The 19161-nt window shown below is 39.8% G+C and overlaps 1 protein-coding gene across 2 annotated transcripts in view; it reads right to left on the bottom strand.

Moving 5' to 3' along the window:
* LOC122641958 (alpha-N-acetylglucosaminidase-like) overlaps positions 1–19161 on the bottom strand; it is a 107515-nt gene that overhangs the window by 87233 nt on the left and 1121 nt on the right. For both annotated transcript variants that reach the window (XM_043835313.1, XM_043835312.1), the window contains exons 2-6: positions 13472–13545; positions 12512–12723; positions 11924–12045; positions 7545–7630; positions 5314–5408 (exon numbers count right to left, since the gene is read on the bottom strand). In XM_043835313.1, coding sequence (XP_043691248.1) covers positions 5314–5408; positions 7545–7630; positions 11924–12045; positions 12512–12723; positions 13472–13545 — 589 coding nt within the window. The remainder of the gene's footprint in view (positions 1–5313; positions 5409–7544; positions 7631–11923; positions 12046–12511; positions 12724–13471; positions 13546–19161) is intronic.

Genomic DNA, 19161 nt, shown 5'->3' with positions numbered 1-19161 from the left:
CCACAAAACCACCTTGTAGGATGCTTTCCTTAACACCTTCAGTCAATCCAGTTCAGCAAATCCAGCCTCCAAGAGCCATCCTCATCTAAAGCATCCTTGACACGCAAAGTCATGTCCACCTGAAGGGCATTGTCCACATAATCAATCAAAGGACCAACCCCCACCCAATTATCTAGCCAGAATAAAATATTTCCAGAGCCAACCAACCATCGTGCCTTATCCAGCATGAACTCTTTAAAAGCCAGGGCGTTTCTCCAAGATTTCGAACCTAGCCCACACGATCCTACCAAAGCCACATGAACACCTTTAAAGACATTAGCCTTGAAGAAAGCACTCCACAGCGAGTTGTCAGAAAGAATCCTCCATAAACCTTTGAGCTTCGAGATAGACCAAAATCCTCCAACAGCCTAAACCCCAACCCCCCTTCTTCCTGTGGCCTGCAAACCTTCTACCAATTCACCCAGTGCCTGCGCTTTCCCCACTCCGAACTCCCCCATAGGAAGTCAGCGAAAATGCCATAGATTCTCCTTAGGACAGCCTTAGGCGGCTCCAAAATGGCAAGAACATGTATGGAGATAGAGGTAAGAACATGCTTTAACAGGGTCACACGACCCCCCGCAGATAAGAGCTTTCCTTTCCAACCCGCCACCTTGTTCCTTATTTTTCCAACCGGGTCATCAAAGAAACAAACTTTAAGCCTTCCAGCATAGAGAGGAGCTCCTAAGTAAGTTATTGGTAAATCCTTTCTTGCAAACCCTGTAACGGTCCCCACCATTCAAGCACTAGCCACCGAGGCCTTCTTACCCAACACAAAACAGCTTTTTTGCCTATTCACCAGCTACCCCGAAAAACTTTTATATCTGCTAATAAAGCCCAAGATTTGCTTCAGAGAGCTCTTCAAACCCCCTAGTAAAGATAATGGTATCATCCACAAACAAGCAATGGGAGATTCCAGGGCACCCTCTGGGAAGCAAGAAATAAGATGCTCGCCCCTCTGAGAAAAGACTTTTAAGTCCCCTGCTTAGCACTTCCTCTGCCAAAATGAAAAGGGCAAGTGATAAGGGATCCCCTTGTCTCAAACCCCTAGTAGACTTAAAGAAACCCGAAGCACAGCCTCCCATAACTATAGAAGACCAGCAATTCTCCATAGTCTTCCTGATTAATCCAATCCAACCATCAGCAAAGCCAAATTTAGAGAGGACCAAATATAGGAACTTCCACTCTAGGCGGTCATAAGCCTTCGCATATCCAGCTTGAGAATCACATTTCCTCCCAGTGCCTTCCTGTTCAAATCCTGGGCGACCTCTTGGACAATGGAAATATTGTCATGAATGCACCGGCCCTGAACAAAAGCACCCTGCTCTTCCACTACCAAAGAGGGGAGCACCACAACCAATCTAGAAACAAAAATTTTGGCAATAATCTTGTATGAAAAATTACAAAGGCTAATGGGGCGAAAGTTAGACATTACCTCAAGGTTGTTCTTTTTAGGGATGAGCACCAAGTTGGCAGAGGTGAAGCTCCTCGGAAGACCACCTCCCTCAAAGAAGTCCTTGACTACTGCCCAAACACCACTACCAACAACTTCCCAGCAAGCCGTGAAAAAGTGCACAAAGAAACCATCACGACCCGGAGGGCTGTCACTTGACAAGGAGAAAACAGCCGCTCTCACCTCCTCCATAGAGGATGGAATCAACAGAGACGCATTGTCCTCCTCCGTAACAACCTGATGTGAGACAACAGATCCTCATCAACCGAACACCCCTGTGTGGCTAAAATGTCCGAGAAATGACTCACCGCCGCCGCCTGCACTCCTTCTTGATCAGAGATCCATGAGCCATCTCCTGCCTTTATTTTCGGAATACCACTTAGCTTTCTTCTGACATTAACCATGGAGTGAAAAAAATTTAGTATTCCGATCTCCCTCCTTCAACCAGGATCAACCAGGTAATCCTGGACTTTTGCCTCCAGAAAATTTCCTCCTGCAACAGCACCCCCTCCAACATTTTCCTAGCTTCCACGAGGGCCCCCATGGACTCAAGGCCAGCAAGGTGGTCATTGGCCGCCTCCGCCCTACTAACCGCGTCCTCAGCATCCCTGACTTTCTGGTGAATATTACCAAACATCTCCTTATTCCACTAGCTCCTATAGTCCTATCTCCTAATAAACTCATAAAACCAGCAGTCAGGGCAGAGTGGACTGGAGATCAAGGAGAGGAAATTGATTCGATATTATATCAGCAGTACATAGAATAACTGCATGACACTCCACCTCCTGCTAGATCAAGAAATTGTGGGTTGTTTGACATGTTTCTTGGAGTACCAGAAAATTAGATGAGGACCAAGAAACAAACATGCCCAATAGCTGATCACCTGTCACTAGACCTACAGCCCAATCAGCGCTGAAAAATTCTTATGATTAATCATTTGAGCAAGTAAAAACAGATTCCTTTGTCCAAGCCCCTTATTGACAGAAAATTTTACTCTTGACTTCCAAGAAATGAGAGACGGTTGGCTAGTGCACAAACGGGCAAGCTTGATTGATGTCATTAACAATATCAAGACGAGTAATGGTAAGATCTTCAGCACCCAATGCTACACTAGGAAGTAGTATGACTTCTCGAACTAGCCACTGGAGTAATGATATGTTTGCAATCAAGCATCTAAACTAGATTTAAAGATCAAAAAAATTACTGTGCCGGGACGGATGAAGTTAACAATGGGAACAAAGAGCAATAAACCTCAATTTCAAAAAGTAGTGACGATCAAGGTGTCATGTATCGGTATCAGGGCAGCGTTTCGGAAAGCTAGTTTTAAGAGATGTATCACTGTATCAGAGAGATGCTAGATATGCTTTGACACACATGGATATGCTTATGATACATGCAAAACAAACTTTATAAGCATGGTGCACCATAAATAAAAAATAAATATGATATCTAACCAATGTCACTGTATTCACGGTGTTAAGAATGTATCACGATTAGAATATTCCCTATTCTAATCGAGATACTCTTTAGTCGTATTTCTGTTGTAATTAGAGTTAGTCTATGATAGTTTGAGTCCTAGTTTGGTTTCCTAATGTAATTAGGTTTCTATTTATGGCTCCGAGTAGGATTAGGAATCCTTTATATTCTATGTAATTCTGAGTTACTATAAATAAAGACATTGTGGGGGGGACTGCTAGTTTGATCTAACATCTCTAGACAGTCCCCCTTTCCCTCCTCCATCTTCTCTCACTCCCATCAACTCTCGGTTCTCTGGTTTTGTTGTTCTAATCTGCTACATGGTATCAGAGCCAGGTTGATGATACTAATGACAAACTAGGGTTTTACTCTTCTAATCTACTGTTACATGGAGTGAAGATCAATTGCAGTCATCAAGTCTGAAGAACAAGATTGAAGATTACTTTCTATTTCTATTTCTGATCCAACCAGTGGGTCTCTATTATAATTGAAGAATACCTTGATTGAAGATTGGATCTGATCAGATCTTTCGAGTCCATTCAAGGGCAGTACCTCTCATTCCATGCGATATCCTGTTTAGGGTAAGATTTCAGTTGCTTCTATCTACAATTCCTCCTATCAGCTCAGCACATCACTGTGAGTTTGTTTTGCGATTTTATTCCCCTCTCCAAGTGCAGTGTTCAATCCACCTGATCTACAGAACTTCAGGTTTTTTAAACCTGAATTCTGATTTCTTTTGAGATTTGGTTTGGGGAGTGACAGGGACTGGGCGAAGAGAGAATTCCAAGCCACAGTGGCAGGAGGAAGGGAGCTGGCAGAGGGAATGGGGAGGGAGAGGGAGTGAGGCTGAGAGGAAACAACCCCACAGAGGCACTTCCAGCCATGGTGGTCGGAAGCAAAAAGCAGGGGGGTGGAGACACTCACCGAAGACTCTCATGGCCGGAAGATAGAAATAAGTCTTGATTCCAATCCTTCTCAACAGGTTGAGCTCTCTTCCTATTATTTACTGCTAAAGGCATATTTTATGGTATTTGCAGATAAGTCCCTATATTTCTGTATTTCTTTCTTTCATTCCCCATCTTTATTTTAATTTTTAGAAACACCCTCCACTTAAATATTTGTTTCCAGTTGAGTCCATAAATCTGTTTCTCTTTGCTTATTGGTCCTAGACTTTCCCAGAATTCACAAAATTGCCAGTGACCACATCATTTTTGAGTTACTTTTATTTGGGTGGGCCCATAGCGGTCAAAATTTAAGGGCTCCGTAATCCGGGATTGCATTACAACTGTTGCAAGTTGATCAGCCAAAAATTTGACTTGAACAGTATAATAGGCCATTCACCATTGTGGACATTCCTTTTTTCAATTAGTGCAGCTGGTTCTTCAGTGGTGCAAATCAGAACCGAGACAAAGCTACGCCAACATGCAAGCATATGCATCCCATACTTCTTTCAAGGCATTCAAATATCCAGTTTAAGCCAGCATGGACACAATACGAACTGAGAATTGTGTTTTGCACAAACACAAACAGACCAACAGCTTATCTGATGGGCTTTGAATTTGACAAGTAGAAGACCCATCTGATCGTCTTTTCTAAATGATCACCTCAGGTGAAGAAAACGATCCATCAAAATGTTGAAGAGATGTCATCTGGCATTTCCTCAACAGGTAGTTCAGTTAACCACATTTGATCAAATAAGAGACTGAATTGCTGAAGATGAGTGTTGGAATTACACAGTCAAAACAAGAGCCATTGTCTCATACTGATAATAAGTTACATGAAAATTTTCCACATGTATTTATGACTGAATCACTAAACTTTGTCAATATTGTCCCTTAGTTTGCTATATAAAATTAGGAGAAAAGTTCCCTGCATGGGACACGGGCCATGCCCAGACACATTGGGGGGCAGAAATGACCACCGTGCCCCCATGAATGGTGGAATTTCTGCCCCCCAATGTGCCAGCGCGCAGGTGGCCTCTGCGCTCCCATGCAGAGAACAGTTCCCATAAAATTAACAGTACAATTTTTTCATGCTTATATTTTCTGAGAACATTCATAAGAGAGCCAGAAACTATGGTAATACCCACTACCAGCGCTTTATTCAAATTCCTTACAATTTTATGGGATTTAGTATGGCCTCTATTATACTCTAAGCAACAAGGAACATAGTTGGTGAACTAGGCATTTGTTGGACCAGTCAGTAACTCTGGTTTTTAATAGGTGGTATTTAATATATCTCTCTAGATGAATGAATTACCAGCATGATAATTATCAAATATCACAGAGGAATACAAAAGAAAACAGGAAAAGTATATATGCATATTTTTATTTAAAACTGAATCATACCAGGAGTCATTCCAAATTCAATCATCCTTGATAGTATCTGTTTCTGCAAAGCCAATTGTTGATCCAACCAGGTCTGTGGAAGAGGCCCACCCCATCTGTGGTATTAAAAGTCTAAGATTCTTCCACTAATCCACTCACAAAGAAAACCATAACGGACTATAATATTCAACACCATATGTAACTTCCAAAAATCATTTAAGTCATTCTACTTTGTGAAATATGCTGACCCATACATAATTTTACAAGCACAAATGTAGGTTTCTTTCTTTTCTTTATTCAATTAGTGCGAAGAACATAATGTATTGAATAAAGTAAATGGAAAATCAATAAATAAAATACAATTCTTCAGCCTCAGAATCCAATGATAATATAAATGGGAAACACTAGCTGACAAACCACTATCTTAATCAAAAAACTCACAATAACCCATAAGAGTCCTGCACAACCTAACAAACAAGTAAAAAGTGCTACCAAGTACCAAATTCCCCCACCCCACACACACACACACACACAAAAGAAGACAAGCTTACTTGAACACAAACTTGCATCTGCAAAGGAAACTCCAAACAGCTATTTGCTACTTGTCCCAAACTACGAGACAACTAGATCACCACAAGATCAAAGCACTTATGCTACATTCAACTCAGGATTATAGGAACATATTTCATGCATAGCCTTCTGACTCGGATTTTTTTACTCCATTTAGGTCCCTTAGGAATTGAGTGGACTCGGGGAGTCGAGGAATTGACTCAGGAAGTCATGTAAATAAGGGATTTTTAAGGTACATACATTATTTATGTTGCTAATTAACAGAACGAGTGTATTGGCATAGTGGTTGGTGTCCCCGCAATTCAGGGGGTCAGTCATGGTTCGATTCTTCACAAGCATGGATTGTCAATGTGTTTTTTATTTAAATTCATTTCTTTTGACTTGTTCGACTCGATAGACTTGTCTTGAGTCACTAAGACAACTCAGCCAAGTTATATGCAGTAGGAATCAATATGTCAACTTGACTCCCGGTGCCTGCAAGTTGAATGGACTCGATCCAGTCGCCGAGTCATGTACTTCCCTTTCAGTGATAAATAATTTCACATTTACCTAACAAAGGGAAGTGTCTATTTTGGTCTCATAATTACAAATTTGCACCACAAACAACTAAACTTCCTTATATGAAACTAACAATTATGAAATAAACATTTCTAACCAAAACAAGGCACATTTTGCACTCCAACACATGACTCAAATAGAAAACAAAGTGCAAACAACCGCTAGCTCGGTTGGTTGGAGGCATTGCCGGTTTAGTGCATACCCCCCTAGCGGTCAAGGGATCAACTATCCTGGATTGCATTTGTTCCATAAAGGCACCCCCTCTTCCCCCTCCCCCCTTGGTAGTTGTAGTATTCTGTTGGCTTGTCTTAGCCTTCCCTTCTAGCTTAGATTAGATTAGGACTGACCCCAAAAGAATCAAAGTGAAATTACATAGTTATCCACATTGAACCAATGCTAGAAAACAAGGCCTAAATAACAACCTGTGCAAGTGGTGCAAATTCAATACCAGTAAATTCTAACTCATGCTTGGGGTCTTCGATCCTTCTACAAATTTCCCGAGTTTTCAGTTTCCAAAGATAATAAAGGGTGTACCCAGTGCACGAGGCAACCGCCACTGCGGGTCTGGGGAGGGTCATAATGTACGCAGCTTTACCCCTGCTTTCACAGAGAGGCTGTTTCCAGATTTGAACCTGTGACCACATGGTCACAATGGAGCAACCATACCGTTCCACCAAGGCCCGCCCTCTTTTCCAAAAATAATATGTACGCCATTTACTTTATGACATTATGATCTATTAAAGTTATAGTAATATAGTATACCATCAACTCCTAACAATAACAACTCAGCCTTATCCAAACTAAATGGGGTCGGCTACATAGGGCCTTAAGAAACACAGTAGGGAAAACAGAAGAATGAAGAATTAAAAAGAAGAAATGAGATAAGAAAAACGACAGATGGAATAATGAAAAATGAGAGTAAAAGGAAAGAACTGGAAATGATCTCACTTAAAGCATGATTTTCTGTATGAGAGATATGGCATGGGATTGCAATACATGATCTAACAAAACTGAGCTGAGTTTATTACAGCAAAGTAATTTACCCAATTCTTCCCTTCAATATCAAATTAATTGAGAAGTGAAAATAACATGGTTCAAGTCAAACAGTGTTCACATTTACCTACCCATGTAAATTGCCCATGCGAGACCAAGCTAGGAAAGCTGGTCCTCCAAAGAAATCATTCAAATCTTCTTCGCTAATGTTAAAGGTCTGTCATAAAAAATAGTATTATTTAGGTAAAAGTGATAATCCCTCTGTTTACAGAAATCCTAAATCCTAATCAAGGAACAAATATTCAACATTCTATTAAAATAGGCAAGGATTATACAACTTGAACCAGTAAAAGCATCAGTTGAAGATTGAAATGCTAGAATTCAATGATTTACAGGAACAGCCAGAGTGATAGACAGTATGCTAGAACTAATAAAGGAAAATTTATTAAACTAATTCAGTATGAAGTTCCAATTATGACTCAACAGTAACCACTACTTCACCCCTGTAGAGTTAAGACCACCAATGATAGTGCTGGCACCACTACGGAGAAATAGCGAAGGGAATAAACAGGAAGTACCAGAGCATTACCAAGGTTAGCTAAGGTCCACATTCTTTTTTTTTTCTTGTTTTTTTGAGGGGGCACTGTGATTGGAAGGTTAGAAGAAAAAAGGTGAAGGCAGGATTCAATCCCAAGACAGCCACAACCTACCAGAGTCCTTACCAGCTATGCTAGCTAACACCTTCTGAAAACACTGTCGATTTATGTGCCAAAATAGACATTAACAGAGGAAGAAACACCTAAGATGGTGGCAATGTGAATTCACATTGCATTGACAGTGTAAGTTAGGGCTCCAAAGCTAAATGTGTTAGATTTTGCAAGGAATTGACACAAAGCTAAATAAAATTGTAACTGAAAAAAAAATATCATCAGCCGTGCATAAAACAATGTTTGAATTATTAGTAGTAATCTGGATGCAGAGTTAAGCATCTTATACTCGGTGTTTTAAATGAGTTTATATGGCAAACTCCAACAATACACAAAACATGAGCAATCTGAAGTCTAAACCAAAAAAAAAAATAATGGATATAGCAAGGATACATCTTGCAAAGGCCTACAACATCACTAGTAATGATCTCATAATACAAAACTACAATAAATACTGAAAGAATAACCAGTGGACAGTACAAGTTGAAATAAATCAGGAGAATAATCAATTAGTCATATGTTAGAATAATGTACACCAGAATACCGTGGGGGTATTCTGGTCCTTTTGGGGTTATTCTTATGTTATTAAGTGTTATTAGCTTATGTCGGCTATGTGGGTTTTAGTCCCACATCGCCTAGCTTCTATTATTTGTAACTTCCCCTCTATTATAAATAGAGGGGCCTTTCTCTCATTAATACAATCAATTCCATTATTTTATTCCCTCTCTCTGACCCACGGTTCAACCAACATGGTATCAGAGCTGGTCTGATCTAGGTTAGAGAGACTAACCCTAATTTCTCCCTCCTTTCCTTCCAATCGATCTCTCCTCTTCTTCTCCCTTTTTCTCGTTTTTTCCTGCTCTTGTTTTTCTCCTTTTCGGCACAAAAACAGGGGCAGCACTAATGAGGTAAACAGTATATCGATGATTTAGTGCTGCCCCCTTTCTCTCCTATCGTTTTTTATTAAAAAAAACAGCTGGAAGCCTCTTCTGCGATTTTAGGGTTCCTCCTTCTTTGAGATCAGATCTCGATAAACCTGATCCTCTAATAGAGGAACACCCTATGCAGCCTTTTTTCAGCCCTATGTTACCCTATTCCTACACCTAACTTCCCTCTTTTCTTTCTCTCCATCAATTATTATTTTTTCCAGCCTAGATCCCCAAATCGATTTCACCTTGTCAAGGTTTTGAAAAACCCTGACTCCAATCGAAGTTGGGGTTTCCTTTGTCAGATGCAGCCAATATTTCATGGATATTTCCCACTTGATCCAAGCCTTAATCGACCTCAGTTTGAACACAATCTGATGGTTGGATCTGTCCCTACAGCAAAATCTTCTCACCCTGACTTTTATGGTTCCCTTTTAAAACCCTAATTGAAATCGACCGTAGGGGTGCAGGTTTGAATGCTTGCTGCCTTTTTTTAAGGGATGATTACTCCACCTACAGAAAACACTCGACCTCAGTTTTTGCCTCTTTCCAAGAATTTGAAGACCCCTAACCCCAATCGATCCTTCTTTTCAGGGTTTTTTTCAAAACCCTGCCCATATCGATTTTGGGTTAGGGTTGTTTGTTGCTCTTTGGAATTTTTTTTGTTGGTGTTTCTACCATCACGAAGGATATTCTACTTCAACTATTTATGGCTTGAAGAAGGTCTACTACCCAAGATAGCTGCTGCCCTCATTATCTGTGATTTTTAGGTATTTCTCCCATATGAAGATCAAGTCTCCATTACCAAGGAGATTGGTCATTCGAACTGGAGATCCATTTCACCAGTTTTTGGTCAGCAAGTATTACAATAAGCAAGCACCTTTGACATGTCAGCCTCACCTTTGTTGAAGACCCCTTCCCTACAATCGATATTCACTTTCAGGGTTTTTTACAAAACCCTAGCTATAATCGATCTATGGGGTAGGGCAGTCCACAGTTGCTAATTTTTTTAGGAGAGTTTTATCAACATTAGAGGAGTATACAGCCCATTATTCAGCATCTTACATCAGGTTTTTTAGTAAAAAAATTCCAGTTCATTCTGTTGGCTTGGTTTCTTCAATTATCAAGCTGTTTTTCTTGTTCCTATATGGCTGGCTGCTTCAACTACCTAGGGATTTGTCTGGCTATTTATCTTATTTGGCTGGTTATTATGAGCTTCACTACCTACCTGGCTGGTGTTATTGATTGGCTTCTGTAAGTATGACTGGTTAATGTGTTACTGCTGCCTTCATGTGGAATACTGTTGCCCTATAATTGTGACTGTGTTTCCTCTTATTGGAGATCGAATTTCTCTCATTATTGAAGACTCGAATCTACTACCCTAGAGATCAGCCTATTTGGGATTACCAGAGTGTGTTCCACGATTTTTTGGCTGCACCTACGAACCTATTCAGTTATGTGAAGCTTTTCTGGTTAATATCCGGCATACTTTGGAGCTTGCATACTAGCATTGTTACAAATTCAGATCTGATCCAGTTTTGTTGAGGCTACTTCCATTCATTGTTGTCCGGATATCTTCTTAGTACTGTCTAGCATGTGGGAGTTTCTACCATGGAAACTTTTGCACAATAGCTCCTCCCTGTTTGAAGATTGAACAAGCCTTGACAATTGGAGCATTTCCTTACTTCGAATCAGATTTGTATCTTTTTCAGATCTGAATATTGGGGTTAGGAGTTTCTCCCCTGCAGGGGTTTCCATTTAAAGTGTTTGTTTGATTGATGGAAGAAGGTTGGAGCTTTCTATGTTACCCAAGTTAATCCTACTCCATTATCCCACTGCTGTTTTTCCTTCACCACCTCCCAAAACATACCTTTGGCATTACCCATAATACCCTTGGAAGCTAATGGTATTCCCTTCTTTACCATTTCTTCTTTTTCCAATTACACTTGGCAGCCACTTAACCATTCTGGAATGTTATGTTTTGCCCTATCTCTAACCTAATCTCTCTTATGTCCACGTGCACTACACGTGAGGGGGGGATTATATACAGTATACCTGCAGCCATTGCAGAGAGCAAAACATGCAGGGACACTTGGTGCAAAACATAGAAGGTTAGAGGTTTCACCATTGCCAAAAAGTATCTACCTTGTTATTGTATCTACCTTGTTATTGGGTTACGTTTGCCGTAAGGGGGAGGCTGGTGTTAAAAATTTTGAAGATGTTTGGTTATTGCCTGCCCATATGAGGTCCTACAGTTTGGTTGTTTCCGCTGCTTGATCTTTATTGCTGCCTGACTCATCTGCTTGCTACCCTAGTTACTTACCTTCAAGATTATCAGTCAAAGATTCATCCCTAGACAATTGTTGAAGATTGGTAACAATTGATCAAGTCTGCCCAAGTTTGAAGGTCTATTTTTTTTCAAGTTCTTGAAGGTCTATTTGGGAGCTGCATTCCTTTTGGAGCTGGATTCTGCTACAACTTATTTTTCCCATTTTTCATTCAAGTTGGGCATTAGTACCTTGTATGCGCCAACTTGAGGGGGAGTGTTAGCATTGTTATGGAGAGAGTTTTTCTTTAGTAGAGAGTTTTTTTTCTTTAGTCCACGCTGGATCTTCCTTCTTTCATATTTGTATAATCCAACGTGAGGGGGAGTGTTAGAATAATGTACACCAGAATACCCCTTTAGGGGTTATTCTTATGTTATTAAGTGTTATTAGCTTATGTCGGCTATGTGGGTTTTAGTCCCACATCGCCTAGCTTCTATTATTTGTAACTTCCCCTCTATTATAAATAGAGGGGCCTTTCTCTCATTAATACAATCAATTCCATTATTTTATTCCCTCTCTCTGACCCACGGTTCAACCAACATCATATGACCTTGAAAACTTTTTGCCAAATTGCTTCTTGCCCCGTAAATGCCAAAGGCAAGTTAACCCCTTGAAGAGCCATCCAATCAATCTCTTTCTCCCATCTTTTCCAATCCCACCAAACAAAAGAATCTGCAGGAAAGGTAAACATATTTAGGAATTGGAATACAAATTAAATGAATGTACTAGTAACGATCAATATAATAAATCGAGATAATTAAGGGAACGGCAGTGTTTTAGGGATGCCCAATTGGAAGAGATTTACATCTCAACTAAGCCTTGCCAAACTACTTGGGATTGGCAGGAGGGTGCTCACATGGGAGACATTAAGTAGCATGCTGAATCTCAAAGATAAGACTACAACTAACAAGACTACCTATTCCAAAGTTGAAAATACATCTGAATTTTCATACAAAATTAAATAAAATGCAGGAGCTTTGGCTTTCTAGGTACAAAAAACAGAAGTTCAAGTTGATAGGAGCATCAATTTATTTAGGGCTGGACCTGCTGAGCCAAACAAATAAATACTGTATTTGAAAATACACATCCAAATGACAAAACAAACCTAAAAGGAGGGCAAGGGAGGATCAGTTCTTACAACTTGAAGTAACAGCATTTTGATAATAATTCCATGGGACCGGACGTTGAATCATTACACCCTCATCTTTCACGGCAGGCAATGAACCTGGTATCGGAATAGAATCAATTTGAGTGCCCCCAGTCTTGTCCCATGAAATATGAGCACCACACCAATACTTTAAATACCAATGCAGACCAGAAACAATTTCAACTGCAGTGGTGCCTTTAATCCTGAGAAAAAGAAAACAATCAAAGAAAAATCCAAAGAGACAAAGATAAACCATTCTAAGTTAGTAAACATGCTACCAGGAAATAAACATCAATCAGATATTTCCGCAAACTGTCCTTGACAAATGAATTAGCATCTGTTAGACTATACTGTTAACATTTTTGTCATGACAATTGTTAGGTTACTGCTCAGTTAAGTATGAACAGCACAAAATAAAATTATGGTTATGAATGAACAAACAATTTTAGGACAAAAGAATTCTCATGAGACCCAAATGATGGACTGGATGTCCGGACCCAGGATAAAAGGTTTTTACATCCAAGATTAACTCAGACATGTAATGAAAATTTCACCAATTCTTTTGCATTCTTTTGCAGAAAATAAATATGACTGTTGGCACCTCCAATTCAAGGATTTACAGTCAGAGAGAGAATGGAACAACCACATTTCTAGATGAAGTAGAAACTTAATGGGAAAAACAAAATCTAAGATTTGTAAATCTGGAGAAGTAGACAAGATCCACATACCATCAGCTGCTTATGTAGTCCTAAACTTAACTTGGAGAGAGGAATGCATGGCTAGTGCACTTAGCCAAGCCAAAACGTTTGGAATACAAATAAAAGCAAATGATAACAAGAAGAGGATGATGCATCGTTTAAGCTTTAGACAAAACTGTTATCCATAATAACAACATTGAAGAGGAAAAGCACTCTACTATTTTTTCTGTTAACCTGGAAAAAGGTAACATACATTATTTCTGCGCCCTTCTTGCTTGAGATATTGAAATTGTTTATCCAGAAACAACTATATCCACCACAAGCATCCTGATATTTCAAAGTGAAGATAAAGCATAATAAATCAAGATACAGACATTTGTATGAAATCTATGATCTATCAATCAAGTCAAAATGGTAATCAGAAAATCTTTGCATATCAATGCAAGCAATTGGCCAACATCTGAAAAGAGTGAAATTGAATAGGGAAATACTTTTGATTGCAGAAGTAGTAGGACCACTGATTTGCAAACTATAATATCATACACAAAATCCAAATACTTTAAAATTTTAAAAATAAGGGAGAAAGAACACTAACTGGTGTTGTGCCTCGGCGTGTACCGGCACCCAGGCACAGCCATGCACGAAATGACCGGCACACCGCCCTGGAAAGGTGGAAAGAACCAGGGGTGCACCGGTCATTTCGTGCGCTGCTGTGCTCGGGCACAGGTACACACTGAGGCACAGCACCAGTTAGCGTTCCTTTTCCTTAAAAATAAATAATATGCCATAGGACTGAGAAATACAGGGAAACATGTGAATCTTTCAACTCACATACATTACACAAATAATACCATTTTTTGAAATAAAAGATATGGCTGTGTATTATAGAGAAAGAGAGAGTTATAGAGGGGGAGACCCTTACGAGAAGGTATGGGTGCCTGGCTAAAGAGTAAAGAGGGCACTCCAGGCTATCATATCCTGGGAAGGGGAGGAAGCTTCAAGCCTTCAAGGGGTCAGGGTGGGGAGAAGGAGGGTGGGGGGGCATGGGTGGTGACGGCACCACACTAAGGAGCCCAACCATGGTGGACGGCGCTCATGAGAAGTCATTCCACACCAGGGATTATATTGTAATCGAGGGACACAGATTTAACTGCATGTTATCTGATTAATTGCATGCCTTCATCTATTTTACAAAATAAATCTCATTTTGTGTTGATTTTCCTAACTCACCCTTATTTTGTTTACCGCCCTGTGTTTTGGGGTGTTCATATTTTATGTTTGGATGCTGAAAAGTTATCTCCTCATGCTTTAAAATGTATTTTTCTTGGCCATTTCCATACTCAAAAGGGTTATATTGTTGTTATGACCCTGTTACCCGCCAACAATTTGTGAGTGCCGAAGTTACTTTCTTTGAGAACACACCATATTATTCTGCTGAGAATCGAGATTTGGCAACTGACACCAATCTCCTCTCATTCCTACATTGATTCCTCTTGTTGACACTCCTACTACTTGTCAGCAAGCACCACTACAAGTCTATCAGTGCCGTCTATAGCCTTCTCTGACTGTTGGACTTCCTCCTCTCCAGTTTAAGGGCAAAAACTAGATCGTAAGATCACCTCATTAGTGCTGCCCTAGGGTGAAGGGAAAGAACCAAGAAGAAGAAGAGAAAGAAGATCGAAGGAAGGAGGGAGGAAGAGAAAACGATGGAAGGAAGGAGGTGAGTTTTTGGACTTAGATCAGGATAGGGTTTTGGACCTGCTCTGATACCATGTTAGCTAGACAGGAATTAGGAGAATGGCTTGAGTCAGTTGTTCACTCAGCCCCTTCATTTATCTTTCAATAATAAGGCAGAATTACAAAAAGTCCCTGTACAGCCGACTATGCTAATAACAGGGAATAAACAAGGGGGGAAAAAGCAAAAATACCCTTATCAGGTTACATAACTCAACAGTTGGATATTAAGAATGCATTTTTATTTGGTGATTTGCATGAGGAGGTGTACATTGAACAACCTTCTGGGTATATTGCTCAGGGGGAGAATGCTGTGAAAGTTTGCAAGTTGCATACGGCAATTTATGGTTTTAAACAGCCATCTAGAGCCTGGTTTGATAAGTTCAATTCTATTCTTACCCGATGTGGATTCACACAGTGCTATTCTGATCATTCAGTCTTTGTTCACCGTTGTGACTCCAGGGTAATTGTATTGATTGTGTACGTTGATGATATTATTATATCTGGGAATGATTCATTCGGTATTGCAGAGATGAAATCTTATTTACATCAACATTTTCAGATTAAAGATTTAGGTGCCCACATGTACTTTCTTGTGATTTAAGTTCTTTGGAGGATGAAGAGGAAGTATGTGTTTGATCTTCTGTCTGAGACTGGTATTCTTGTGTTCAAGCCCATTGATACGCCTACGGAGCCACATCAAAAGTTTAGGGTAAATGATGGTGAGGAGCTTGCAGATAAACATCATCAGTATAGGAGACTTGTTGGTAAACTTACGTATCTCACTGTTACCCGACCTGACATATCTTTTGTTGTTGGTGTCATAAGCCAGTTTATGGAATCACCTAAGAAGGTTCACTGGGAGGTTTTCTGTAGGATTTTGAGGTACCTTGAAGGTGCTCCAAGGAAGGGCCTCGTTTAAAAAAAGGGCTTACCTAGTGCATGATGCTCCCACCACTGCGGCGTCTAAGGAGGGTCATAATGTATGCAGCCTTACCCCGCTTCTTGGAGAGGCTGTTTATGAACTCGAATCCGCGACCAAGCAGTTGCTAGGAATTTGTCTCATTTATAGGCCAAATAATCATATTGATTTGGTTCGACACTCTGATGCAGATTGGGCTGGTGGTACAAGGGAAAACAGATCTACCACAAGTTAATTGAATTTATATTGGTGTTACCCATGTCATGTGGAAAAGTAAAAAAAAAAAAAACAAACTATTGTGGCAAGACCCAGTGTTGAGGATGAATATTGAGCTATGGCACATACAGCTGTTGAGTTATTGTGGTTGAGATCTTTTCTTTAGGAGCTTGGGGTTTCCAGTTACTAAAACAATAGATATGTGTGATAATCAAGCTGCCATCTACATTACCTTGCAATCCTGTATTTCATGAGGAGACCAAACACATTGAGGTTGACAACCATTTTGTGCATGATGCAGTTTTATTATTATGGAGTTATTTTCTTATTAGTTCAAGTTGGATCCTCGTTCTTTACTTAGATGTATAATCTAGCTTGAGGGGGAGTGTTGGAATATGTAATCCAGAATACTGTGGGGGTATTCTGGTCCTTTTGGGATAGATTTATTCTTATGATGTTAGGATTAAGTTGCTACTCTTATAGAGTTAGCTAGTTAAGGGTAATTATGTCTATTTCAGTCCCTTTGTAACTTTCCCCTCTATTATAAATAGAAGGGCTTACCTATCAATGAATCTAACACATTCAATTCTCTCTTTCTAACCCACGATTCTGCTAACATGGTATCAAAGCCAAGTCTGATCTAGGTTAGAAAGAAAGAAAAAACCCTCCTTTTCTTCTACAATTGACTTCTCCCTCCTTTCTCTCTTTCTCGGTTTCACCTTCTTCTGGTTTTCTTCTTCTCATCCTTGTAAGGGGGCAACACTAATGAGGTAAAACCTAAACCAATGATTTAGTTGCTGCCCTCCATCCTATCTACTTTTTTTCCATTAAAATTCTGTTGGAACCATACCTGCAACTTGAAGGTTTCCAGAATTTTCTTGAAGATCAGATTCCTCTCACTCAAGAAGGTCGATCCTCCATTGTTGGAGTCTCCTATGCAACCTTTTCCAGCACCTTTCTACCTTCTTCCATCTACTCCCCTTTCTTTTCTTCTCTAGCCTTGATTTACCCTAATCGATCTGGCTAAAGCCTTAACCATCTAATTTTGGATCAACCCTTGGTTCTCACAATCCAACCATCAACTCAGGCTGAGATTTCTTACACAGGTTACTCCCTATACAAGACCTACTCAACCTACGTTTGGACCCTTTCTGATGGCTGGATTAGTTTCTACAGCAAAGCTTCCTTAACCATCTAATTTGGTTACCTGCTAAAAATCCTGACAAAACCCTAAATCCAATCGAATTTAGGGTTACAGGTTTTAGCTCTTGCTGATTTTTGGAGGGCTGATTACTTCCGCTTCAAAGAGCACTCGACTTCAATAATTGCTCCATTCCAAGTTTTTGAAGACCCCTACCCCAATCGATCTCTACTTTTCAGGGTTTCCCAAAACCCTGACACATCAACTTTTAGGTTAGGGATTTTTGTTGCTGCTGTAATCTTATGGAGGTGTTTCTACCATCAAGAGAGATACTCTACCTCATCAATTAATAGCTTGAGGAAGTTCCTTTTTTCTATGATAGTTGATGCTTTATTTTTTTGCAATATTTTGGTGTTTCCCCCTCTTTAAGATTAAGTCTCATCATTATTGGAGATTGGATGTTCGCATTGAAGGTCCCATTCTAGCAGTACAGATCAACATCTATTGTAAATCTACATCAACTATTGAAGCCCTCTTTTCCTTATATCGATCTCATTTTCAGGGTTTTCTAAAACCCTGACTTTAATCGATCTTAGGGTTAGGGCTGTTTTTTTTTCTGATTTTTTTAGGAGAGTCTTATACATATCGGAGAAGCATACGACCAAAATATCAGCATCATGCTTGGAGTTTTTTCGAAAAAATTCAGGTTTCACTCTTATGGCTTGATTTCAACTATCAACCTATTCTTTAACGGGTTCCTATGTGGCTGGCTGCTTCAACTACCTATAGCTCTGTTGGGTTATTTATCGTATACTTGCTGGTTCTATTGAGCTTTACTACATACCTTGCTGGTTCTATTGATTGGCTTCTGTAAACATGACTGGTTGACATGTTACTGCTGCCCTGTTTTTGAGACTGAGTATCCTACTATTGGAGATCGAATTTCTTTCACTGGTGAAAACTCGAATCTACTACCCTGAAGATCAGTTTATTTGGGATTACAACAGTGTGTTCCATAGGTATTGGTTGCAACTACGAACCTATTCAGTTGTGTGAAATTTTCTCTACTGATTCAAATCCAGCTTACTTTGAGAGCTTGATCCTAGTTGTTCACTAATTCAGATCTGATCCAAGTTTTTTTGAAGTTTATTACATCAATTCTGCCCAGATATCTTCGTCAATTCTATTTAGCATGTGGGAGTTTACAAATTGGAGCTTTCCACACTGGTTCTTTCGTGTTTGAAGATTGATTAAGCCTTGAAGATTGGAATCTTTCCTTCTGTTTACTTATCAGATTTGAATATTGGAGTTTGGTGTCTCTCCTCTGCAGGAGTTTCCATCTAAGGAGTTTGTTTAATTGTTTGAAGATGGTTGACAATTTATATGTTGCATTGTTTTTCTCTGTGATTCATTATCCCACTGCTTTTTTTTCACTTCACCGCCTCCCATACCATACCTTTGGCATATACCCATAAACACTTTGGAAGTTTAAGGTATTCTCTAAATTGCTATTTCTTCCTTTTCCATTACCCTTAGCACCTTTTGGAAAATTCTGGAATATTATACTTTTGTACTATTTTTTACATCATCTCCGTTATCTGTCCATGTGTACTACTACACGTGAGGGAGAGATTATGTACAATACACCTGCAGCCATTGCAGCAAGCAGAACTTGCAAGAACATTGGTGCAAAATATAGAAGATCAGCCTTCTCCACCATTGCTATTGGGTATCCTTCATTATTGGGTTGAGTTTGCCGTAAGGGGAAGATCAAGAGTATTGAAGATGTTTGGTTATTGCCTGCCTATTTGAAGATTTACAGTGCCTTTATAGTACCTATATGAGGATCTACAGTTGGGTTAATCATTCCCGCTGCCTGATTCAAAACCTGGGTAGACTTGATCAGCAAACCGGGACTGGAATGTCTTCC

The sequence above is a fragment of the Telopea speciosissima genome, chromosome 10 (assembly GCF_018873765.1).
Source record: "Telopea speciosissima isolate NSW1024214 ecotype Mountain lineage chromosome 10, Tspe_v1, whole genome shotgun sequence".
In the NCBI taxonomy this organism is placed as follows: Eukaryota; Viridiplantae; Streptophyta; class Magnoliopsida; order Proteales; family Proteaceae; genus Telopea; species Telopea speciosissima.
Note: the sequence above shows the minus strand (reverse complement) of the source record. Positions and strands in the feature narration are given on the sequence as shown.